Below are 11981 nucleotides of genomic sequence, written 5' to 3'. Positions count from 1 at the left end.
AGTGTGCTGTTTTACAACAGTATTGTGTTATAACTATCTTTTAAAATGGATCTTTAATGTATATCTTTTTATTCTTAATTAAATGAATTGTAACAAATGACTCAATCTAAAGGAAAATGCAAAGACAGGCTTCATCCTGCAGGGTCTTGCTTTTTATTCTGAACTTCTGGGACAACTATTCTAGGGAACAAGACCAATACTGTGTCTTAACCTGTTTCACTGCATGCAGTTGATTGAGGTTACATGTTTTCTTAGGCATAATTGAGCATTCCCTTCCATAGAAGCCAAGAAAATTTTCCTTGTATAGTGAGTGTTCTGAAATTTCCAACTATTAAAGTACATCAATCAAAAGTAATGTCAGTATTCAGATTTGTCAAAAAGAGTAATTACCTTGAAAGAGCTAGAACAAGTTTCTCTGTCACACTATTTGCTGTTCCTGGTTTAAGCAGTAGAATTTTCAGTATAAGATGTCTAAGTTGTAAAATTTCCCAGTCATGTCCTTCAATCTCTTGCTCCTGTTTAATGGCCAGGTTCCACAGACGACTATATGTATTGCTGACAATTGTACTAGCCATGTCATTCTTGCAGTCATAAACAAGTACCAGCTCATCATACAGGTTGTTACAAAGGGAGATAATATACTTCTGAAATCCCTAGGAATATAAAGATATCAATAAATCATTTAACTAAGAAGGAAAAGATACAATGCAATTTTCAAATATAGGAGAAATGGAATCATTCCAGTCATGTATGAAGACACAGAATATCATTAACATTAATAATAAAAAGCTGCAAACTCATTGAACAGACAAAAAAGCATCTTTTAAATCATAATTTTGCATACATTCAACTATATTTCTATACAAGACAATGTATTTCTTTTTCTTATTACTTTGTGAGAGAGGGTCAGGATGTCTATAAATTACACAGTTTGGTTATTGTATCCTTAGGAGAGAAAGAGTGCACAGAAATGTTAATGAGCATTTCTGGAGCTGTAAAAGCTCTTAAGAATATTCTACTAAACTGAATTTTTATGTTTAAAAGCATTATTGGAGTGACTATTATATTATAGTTATTTGCAAATAAGAACAGGGTGTTATGGCAGAAGGGCAAAGTGCCCTTATATTTTGGGCTAACAAGACAACTGCAATAGATCACTGCAAAAATAGGTTTACACCTGTGATTTGATGTCTTAACAGATTTGAGGTGAGAACATTGTATATGTCCATTATCACTGAACTAGTATACCTATTTGTTAACAGGCTAGCTGAAGCACGCCTCCGGGGGTGGGAGTTTCTCGCTTTATTGAAGACTCATTGATGGCCTTCTGCTGTTGTCTGCTCTATGGTCGGGTTGTTGTCTCTTTGACACATTCCTCATTTCCATTCTCAATTTTATTTTTGTAATTACTTACTTTAACTGGAATTTTTGTCAGGATATGATACAGAAGTTTTGGTATGGCAAGGGCTTCACTCAGTGCTATCTGGTCCCTTGCTTGTCTATAGAATTTGTAGCATTGCTCAACTGCTTCAAGTAAATCAGTAGAAACTTTGGCTGTTGACATAATAGAAAAACTGCCATGTAGGAAGTGCACTGCAAATATCCCATGCTGCTGAATGTCTTCAATTTTACCATTTAAAGCAGGAGACAAAAATTCCTGCAATAAATCATAGCATTATCATGTGATTATATGTTATTAAACAGAAAATGTCAAATGCCAACAATGATAAATATTTGCACTGACGGCAATGGAACGTTATTAATAGTGATAATTCATTGAAACAATTAATAAGATTTCATACTCCAATATGACAAATTTACAATGTATACTCTGAAATATAGCATCAATTAAGCTGCAATCCTGATGTATTTTTTGTTCTTATTGAGAAACTTTTAAAAAAATCTGAGAAAAATCTTCTTGCCTTTTAACTGTTTGAATGAAAAGCTAGGATGGATATTAATCATTATTATAGACAACATTGCTATTCTTTTAGATGTATATAAGAAATATATCATTATAGACTTTATCAATCCTAGAATCTACAATTTGTACAAAAATATCTTTTGCACTACAAGGGGAAAATGACCTGGAATATTTTACAGTACATCCAGTGACTTTTGCACTGTTTTCAATAACATCAAGGAAGCAAAAATGGGATCTTTTCATATCCTGCGATTTAGAAAATTTTCCCTTTTGAAAGGGTTATTTATATGTTATACACAGTATAATGAGTATCTTTTGTATATATAGTATCACATAATTTATATTAAGTACAATGTTATGGACTTTTGAACCTCATATTTCCTGAAAACAAGTTCAGTGACCTATATTTTTGTACTAAATATAAAATGATCAGACATATACATTCAACTTCCTTGCTTACAGAATAAAGATCTAAGTAAATCAATCTTATTGAAAGTTTAATGTTAATTACATGTGTACCTTAGTGAAAATTAGATGGTTATGTCTTGAACATATTTAAAAAAAAAAATCAAGATATATATATTAACATTAACTTACATTCAAATTATTTTCAAGCTTCACAATCAGTTTAGATTACTAGAATTGTGTAAACATGCTTTAGAAATTAATTCTCATTTTTCTATGAATCAGTATATCTTATCAAAATTTTAATTATTCTAATCTGGGCAATACTTCGAAATTCACATAAAAAGGTATATAACATGTACATGTAACAAGAAGAATAAATCTCTTATTTTTCCCTCCTTATATTATCAATACAACATCTTCTAGTTGACACTTTCAAGTATATATCAGATGATGAATAAAATTGAGAATGAAAATGGGGAAACTGAATGTGTTAAAAAGACAACAAGAGTACACACGCTGAAATGTCTCGCCTTCTTTACTAATTATTGATATTATGTTGATAGTCCTAAGTATAAAACTTTATTAAAAACTGTCACATAAACTTAGCATTAACCAAGATAACTAAACAAAGACCAATGAACCATGAAAATGAGGTCAAGGTCAGATGAACCATGACAGGCAGACATGTACAGCTAACAATGCTTCCATACAACAAATATAGTTGACCTATTACTTATAGTTTAAGAAAAATAGACCAAAACACAAAAACTTAACACTGAGCAATGAACCGTGAAAATGAGGTCGAGGTCAAATAAAACCTGCGGGACTGACATATAGATCATAAAATATTTCCATACACCAAATATAGTTGACCTATGGCATATAGTATTAGATAAAAAGACCAAAACTCAAAAACTTAACTTTGACCACTCAACCATGAAAATGAGCTCAAGGTCAGATGACATCTGCCCGCTAGACATGTACATCTTACAATCATTCCATACAACAAATATAGTAGATCTATTGCATAAAGTATGAGAAAAACAGACCAAAACACAAAAACTTAACTATAACCACTGAACCATGAAAATGAGGTCAAGGTCAGATGACACCTGCCAGTTGGACATGTACACCTTACAGTCCTTCCATACACCGAATATACTAGACCTATTGCTTATAGTATCTGAGATATGGACTTGACCACCAAAACTTAACCTTGTTCACTGATCCATGAAATGAGGTCGAGGTCAAGTGAAAACTGTCTGACGGGCATGAGGACCTTGCAAGGTACGCATATACCAAATATAATTATCCTATTACTTATGATAAGAGAGAATTCAACATTACAAAAAATCTGAACTTTTTTTTCAAGTGGTCACTGAACCATGAAAATGAGGTCAAGGACATTTGACATGTGACTGACGGAAACTTCGTAACATGAGGCATCTATATACAAAGTATGAAGCATCCAGGTCTTCCACCCTCTAAAATATAAAGCTTTTAAAAAGTTAGCTAACACCGCCGCCGTAGCCGCCGTAGCCGCCGGATCACTATCCCTATGTCGAGCTTTCTGCAACAAAAGTTGCAGGCTCGACAAAAACCTGACCAAAGAGCAGAAAACATGGCTGTTTAACTTTAGAATGAGCAGTTGAATGCATGAAGATAAGAACATGTTAATGAGATAAGAAGATGAACACTGCTTTGTACAGTTATCCTTTCATTTGAGGATTGAACTTTTGCCATTCCTTTACGGACTTTCCGTTTTGAATTTTTCTCGGGATTCAGTACTTTTGTGATTTTACTTTGTACTAGACCAGCAGCTGAGCAGGATTTTTAACCTGCTACATGTATTACACAAGGTAAAATCTGCCAAAAGACCAGTCACCTGTCACCTTACCCCATGTACCCAGAAACACATCACAGAATCCCTGCCATTGCTCTTACTGCTACAATTTTAAATGCTGTCTAATGATTGAAACATTGCCCATTTAACTTAAGTAATGTTGAGTGCTTAATGTTGGACCATATTCCAGGGATCTCCATGGATGAAAATTGAACGATGGAGGAACTTTCACTATCACAAACCGTGTCTACGCCATACAGTGTAGCGCGATCAAAAGTATTTCATCCCTCCATATAAGGAATGGTGAACATGCTAATTCATTGCTTATTCAAATTATATTTATTTGAATTTTCATTATAAATATTTTCAATAATTGTCGTTTGTAACCGTTCAACTGCCAAGCCTTCATGGTGCCCGTTTAGTAGATAATGACCAAAAGCTGTCATGAAGGTCCCCATGTAGTTTTTTTGCTATTTTTGGTAATTATTATTGGGATTAAAAATCATGTGGAGCTTATTTTTCACGGACACTGTCAAATTCAGAAGTCATGAACACATTAGGCATTACCGGTATGACTCATTTGCAGCAACAACAAAACGATTCGTACGGGCTATGTAAAAGTTTAAAGAGATTTGTAAAGCAAACGTTGACAAATGAAAAGGTTTTTAATGAATTTATCTAGCAAATTGATGCCATGCAACATGCATCTTTCGAGTCTGAATAAAAACCGGAAACGCGGATGTATCATTTTGATTATAAACTATGAAATGAATTCGGAATTACGATACGAAATTTCTTTACAGGAAATATCAAGTTTTCACTCTTTAACTTTTAAAGTAATTCTATAGTACCCTTACAGCAGAACTCGAGTTATTTGCGATGAAATAATAATAACTGTTTTACGTCTTTAATATTTTGTTCTTCTTAAAAAGGGGGGTGCTGATTGCGTAAGTCAAAATAAAAGCATTTGTTCGACTTGTTAAACTGTTTTCTTTGTAACTGGATTATTAATCTATTTATTTAATCTAAATTATCATAAGCATTTGTGGAAACTTAGTTGAATAATTCGATGAATCAATCGTTGATCTTCAGATAGTATTCTCCTGTCTGATTTGTTGATCTACCTGTACAAGCTCAGGTACAAGTGATTAGCGATCTTAATCCGGATATCCCTCAGGCGTTAGAATTAACTGTATTGGATTATAATATAAAAAGCCTAGGGTTATGCAATTACATGCAATTGATTATAAATTCTAAAAAAAATGGCGTCGAGCTATAAAAACGATAACAGTTTTGAACAATGGCGGAAGACAATTTAACGATGGTGCGGGTCATTTGACGATGGCGCAAGACATTTGAACGATGGCGAGACGCCATCGTTAAACAGGCCATGGAAATCCCAGTATTCATTAAGTATACGATTTATAGAGGACAGCTATTAGTTAACTTAGATACTATGGTCATGCTTATAAATTAACTGTTAACAAAGCTTTGAATTGTTCACATACATTAACATGCTTAAGGAATAGATTAACAGAGCTCCAGATAAGCTGCGTATTTGCGTGATCATGCAATACAAATAATAAAAAACCCAATGCAATTGCACATTGCAGGGTTCAATAACCCAATTAATTCAAAGGAAAACCCAATTATATGCCAAAACCATGAGTTCTCAACCCTTTTATTGGCTACCATTTGCGTTATTTACCCAGGGCTCACGCTACCAGGCGATTTGGGCGAATAAGTCGCTTTCCCGACCGTCACTTCGCTTTCCCCGACCCCCAAAAGCGAAAACAAGTCGCCCTGTTATTGACGATACTCGCTTTCAGTCGCTTCCGTCATCGGACATTTTCAATTTTTACCAAGTTGATGAAACATCAATTTTTTATTGATAATTAAAGAAATTTAGACATAAACGATTCATTATCTTAAGAAAAGAGGTTGAAGCATTGTCTTTGCAGTGTGTAGCAAGTTATTTGATAAAAATACAACTTTTTATCACTTCGTGAATTTCCGCAAGTTCCGGTGCTTGTTTAAAACTCGAAAACGTACATCAACCTAAATTTCGGCGGCAAAATAAGTTTGTTACTTCATTTAAACGTGATAAAAGTTGCCTCCAGTAAATGTTTAATCCATTTATTGCATTAAAAACGTCATGTTCCTTTCCAAATAACTTGTCAAACATCGTTTATTTTTGTAAATTTTCTTGCATTCGTCCGCCATTGACCGATTTCTAAACTACGGATATGAACCAGACCAGCTATGACCGAAATCCGTACTTTTACAATAATTACTACGGACGCACAGATGGAACAGCTGACAGAAGAATATTGATCTCAAAGGGAAAAATAACGTATTCCACACGCATTAAGAGACTTTTGGTTACATCTAATTGATTGGTGTATATAATTGCCTATATTTTTTATGGATTGTTTCAAAGTTGCTTAACTGTGAGACTATTAATTATATTATGGCCCTGCTTAATAACTTTTATATTTTTTTATGAGAAACACTGAATTTCAAAAAACAAGATAGATTTGAATTAAATTGTAATTGATATATTATAATTTCTTTACATTTCATTTTTTAAAATAAAAAAATATTTTTTTTAATGCTAGATATTAAATATTTAGTTGGTAGTTTCTCACAAGAACCTTAGTAAAACTTAAACAACTTTTAATTTGAAATGTTACTTTAATTGTATACTCAGATATGAATTGAATAATATAAAAAGAACATTATTTACATATGACCCTTTATACTATAGTAAAATCCAAACATTGTAGCGTACCGCGCGAATGAGCACTTCTCTTTCAAATCTCACCACTTCTCCCTATCAATTTCAAAAAGAGAAGTCACTTCTCCCTATAATTCTGAAGTAGTGTGAGCCCTGTTTACCCTTATCTGTTTACAGTCGTCGCGTTAACTATTTTTATAATATTTATAATTGGAAATTTCCTTTCGTTCTAAAAATAGATCCCTGCATCAAGTAACTGAAATGGGTCCCTGTTAGAGTTTTCCGTTGTTCACGTGTTTTTGAAAACATTTCGATCTTCTCGGCGTTTATCCAATTAGCGTGTGTCATGTAGTCAAATTTTTTTCGCATTGCTCGGGATTTATCATAACATACATTGAATTGAAACGAAAGTGAATGTCCGGTAAAAATATTGAATAGAAGCATGCTTTCTGCTTCTTTTGAAAAGCTGAGGGAAAGTTATGATGATAACAAGACTCAGTCAGTGTTTTTAGGAAGCGTCAATCGAACACACGGGCGTGTGTGCGTATCTTAACGAGAACATTGCTGATAAAAACGGGGTTTCCTCAAAAACGAAATCAGTTGGAAAAAGTGAAAGGCCAAATCAATTATGACATGATAAAGCATCAGAAACCAAAAGTTCTAATAAAAGACAACTAAACCCAGATTTATGAAAATTGGAATAAAACAAAAACATTCAAGTATAATTAGAGTTTATATACTATTTTTTTTCATTTCACGGTTAATTAATGAATACACACACAGGCACTGGTCTCAGAATTTATTATATAAAGGTATAAGACGAGTGCCTGTGAATACACATATCCGTTTTGTATCAGTTTATATGAGAAAATACAAAACTGGCAGAAGGTTTGAAACGGAACACAAATTAAACCTACAATTTCTCCTCAGTGAAAAAACCAAATGAAACAGCTAGCAAATAACCCTAACCCTAACCCTAAACCAAGTAAAACAGCTAAACAAAGAAAGAAACATATTTAAGGTGGAAAAAAATCTGGGGATGATATTCCCTAAATATTCAATATTGTGTTGATGAAAAAACCCAATACATTAAGGAGCTTGGTGGTGAAAAACCCAATTTGATATTTACATGAGGGGTGAATATGAATTGATAATGCAATTAAAAAACTTTATCACCCAATTGTATAAGAAAATGGTGGGTAAAAAACCCAATTTGTGAATTCTTATCTGGAGCTCTGAGATTAACAAAGCTGTATTTTTCAGATTATTTTTTTATTTCTTTAAAGTTCATGTATCAATCTAAACATTTTGTAACAATCCTAAACATGAGTGTCGTAATTGGGGTACCTTCATGACAAATAACAGTAAAAATTCATGCCAAATGATGTTAATTTTTAGTTCTGCCTACTTTTATTATAACATATGAATATTACAGTAATTAAAGTTTAATAAACTGATTCAGATAATTATTATATATGGTATAAATTCTCAAAATTTATAACAAGAGTGCACACGCTGAAATGTCTCGCTTTCTTTACTAATCATTGATATTATGTTGATACTCCTAAATATAAAGCTTTATTACAACTGTCACATAAACTTAACATGAACCATGAAAATGAGGTCAAGGTCAGTTGAACCATATGCCAGGCAGACATGTACAGCTAACAATGCTTCCATACACCAAATATAGTTGACCTATTGCTTACAGTTTAAGAAAATAGACCAAAAAAAAAAAAAAACTTAACACTGAGCAATGAACCGTGAAAACCAGGTCAAGGTCAAATAAAACCTGCACGAATGACATATAGATCATAAAATATTTCCATACACCAAATATAGTTGACCTATGACATATAGTATTAGATAAAAAGACCAAAACTCAAAAACTTAACTTTGACCACTGAACCATGAAAATGAGGTCAAGGTCAGATGACATCTGCCCACTAGACATGTACACCTTACAAACATTCCATACAACAAATATAGTAAACCTATTGCATAAAGTATGAGAAAAACAGACCAAAACACAAAAACTTAACTATAACCACTGAACCATGAAAATGAGGTCAAGGTCAGATGACATCTGCCCGCTAGACATGTACACCTTACAATCATTCCATACAACAAATATAGTAAACCTATTGCATAAAGTATGAGAAAAACAGACCAAAACACAAAAACTTAACTATAACCACTGAACCATGAAAATGAGGTCAAGGTCAGATGACATCTGCCCGCTAGACATGTACACCTTACAATCATTCCATACAACAAATATAGTAAACCTATTGCATAAAGTATGAGAAAAACAGACCAAAACACAAAAACTTAACTATAACCACTGAACCATGAAAATGAGGTCAAGGTCAAATGACACCTGCCAGTTGGACATGTACACCTTATAGTCCTTCCATACACCGAATATACTAGACCTATTGCTTATAGTATCTGAGATATGGACTTGACCACCAAAACTTAACCTTGTTCACTGATCCATGAAATGAGGTCGAGGTCAAGTGAAAACTGTCTGATGGGCATGAGGACCTTGCAAGGTACGCACATACTAAATATAGTTATCCTATTACTTACAGTAAGAGAGAATTTAACATTACAAAAAATCTGAACTTTTTTTTCAAGTGGTCACTGAACCATGAAAATGAGGTCAAGGACAATGGACATGTGACTGACGGAAACTTCGTAACATGAGGCATCTATATACAAAATATGAAGCATCCAGGTCTTCCACTTTCTAAAATATATAGCATTTAAGAAGTGAGCTAACACCGCCGCCGCCGTTGCCGCCGCCGTAGCCGCCGCATCACTATCCCTATGTTGAGCTTTCTGCAACAAAAGTTGCAGGCTCGACAAAAATACATGGTAAGAATTTAAAGTTAATGACTTCTTTTTGAGAATTATTTGTTTATAATAATAATTCTCACTGATACTTGTAATAATCATACTTGTAATGAAAGGACACATTACATGATGTAGTTTAAACTGTATAAGTGCCTCGTGGCCGGACAAACGATTCAAAATTGAAATTTTATTCAGCTTATGAATAATAAAAACAACATTTTTTGTTAGATAAACTAGTTAGCTTGGAATGAATAAAAACAATCATGTACGAATTGTAAAACATGAAAGGAATCATACATTCATTTTATCAAAATTTATTTTTCGAAAGTATATACGTTATTTTGATATTTTGATTTTTTGATTTTGTTATTTTTGATTATTTCTTGCTACAGTGTAAATAATAAATTTTATAGTCGACACCCGGCGAATAATCTTCAATAATTGAAGGATCGCTAGAAACTTAAAGAAGAAGAAGAGATTTATTACATTGTACTATTATACTGCATTACTTGATTGAAGGACTAGACTTATTAAAATTGTTCACAAATATCAAATATAACTACAATGTATTCTACTTAATTATTTGGTTGCAGCAATACAAATATTCTGCGATTTTTTTCAACAAACTTTCAAATAATGAACATTATAAGAAGAGACAATTATATATATGCAAAATATAATAAAATCAAATCAGGGTGAACATGTATTAGGGTGAACAGACCTGAATTCTTTTATAGCATGTCTTTGCTGTTGGTTTTACTTTATACTATAAATTATGAGGGGGGAAGGACCTTTACCAGGACTTTGGCCAAGTTAGGGATCAAGTTGTCAGTGTTTTTAAGCTCAGGATTTCGCGATTAATCCTTTCAAGATCCAAGAATTCTTTTTTCTAATTTCAAGATGTCAGGATTTAAATTTCTTTAAATTTGGGACCTCATGAGTTCATGTATTTAAGCTTGGGATTTCAGGATCAGGACCCCTCTATAATATTATCTGTATCTGTAGTGGTACGTGTAGAATCCTATTAAGGCTTTTATACACGGTGGAGAAGAGCGCCGTTGTTATGGGCGGTGTTCTTGTAGAGCGGTCTTAAATGCCTCTACAGAACCTGCATGCACAACTTTATCTGGTAGTTGGTTCCAGTGAATAGTTGTTTCCACAAAAAATGAATGTTTGAACTGTGGTTTGTTGCTATTTGGTACTTTCAGTCCTCTGGTGTTATTAATAACTTGACGTTCGATGATATTGTCAGTTTCACAGTTTAAGTACGTTTTGGCTTTAATTGTTCGTTTCGGTCTTGCTGGTATGACAAAATTGTCGGCTGGTAGAGCCGGCACCAGACCCTCAATGTGTTTCTTTTGCACCTATTCATAAAATTGATATCCAATTTGATCATAATTTGAATCATTCATAATTTGGATGATGTAGTGTTCATAGTTCAATTGCATCTGGAAAGTTTAACCGTCCAATAAATGTAAAATACATTTTAATGTATAAACGTTAAAAGCAAGGCCGGTGGGACAGATAATTTTATTATAGGGCAACAGGTTAGTTCGATCCAAAAAACCTTTTTGAAGCTAAAATGGAACGTGTCTTACAATGACATCTTTATCAATACTGTCGACGTTTCCAGATTTTAACTTTTCTAAAATAGTAGCTTGTCTGTTCGTTGATTGCTGAGGCATTTTTTATGCAATAAAGCTCAATATTTGCAAAGGTAAACAACATTTCAGTCTGAGTAGAGATTTTCCATTTTAAAATGGCCGCGTAAATAAGATTGGTTTGGAATAAAAGAAAGATTTAACTAAACATTATTGACAATTTCGTCCCTATGTCAGTTTGGTCCCAACTCAGTTAACGTGTATACGGTGTTCATGTCGAACATTTAAACGATTTTACACCTATAACTTTTTAAATATCTGATTCGGATTGTTAAATCATATGAAGTCCAATCCTGATAAATTTCAGGCAATAGAAATTTACAAGAAAACTGAAAATAAACTGAATATTTATTTTAATCTAGATATATTTTGAAAAAGAAGTGAAATTACTTGGTGTAACAAATTCAATTGAATATCAGCTTAAGTTTGATGCCCACATTTGTAAACGTATTGTACGAAATTAGGTAGACTTACTATATCATTTATCATGTCAAATTTCAATTTGTCGGTCCATCAGGAATTTTACCGTGAATACGAGTCTCACGATAC

At 33.1% G+C, this 11981-nt stretch overlaps 1 protein-coding gene across 1 annotated transcript; it reads right to left on the bottom strand.

Moving 5' to 3' along the window:
* Positions 1 to 390: 390 nt before the first annotated feature.
* LOC143060006 (uncharacterized) lies at positions 391 to 11538 on the bottom strand (the record flags this gene model as incomplete). The annotated part of the gene is made up of 3 exons (XM_076233527.1): positions 11370 to 11538; positions 1415 to 1657; positions 391 to 653 (listed from the first exon to the last, which is right to left on the bottom strand). Coding segments are annotated over exons 1-3 (593 nt in total), but the record flags the coding sequence as incomplete, so codon positions are not given.
* Between the last annotated feature and the right edge of the window lie 443 nt (positions 11539 to 11981).

Source organism: Mytilus galloprovincialis, unplaced genomic scaffold, assembly GCF_965363235.1.
Source record: "Mytilus galloprovincialis unplaced genomic scaffold, xbMytGall1.hap1.1 HAP1_SCAFFOLD_59, whole genome shotgun sequence".
NCBI classification, from domain to species: Eukaryota; Metazoa; Mollusca; class Bivalvia; order Mytilida; family Mytilidae; genus Mytilus; species Mytilus galloprovincialis.
This window is presented reverse-complemented; position numbering and strand designations above follow the sequence as displayed.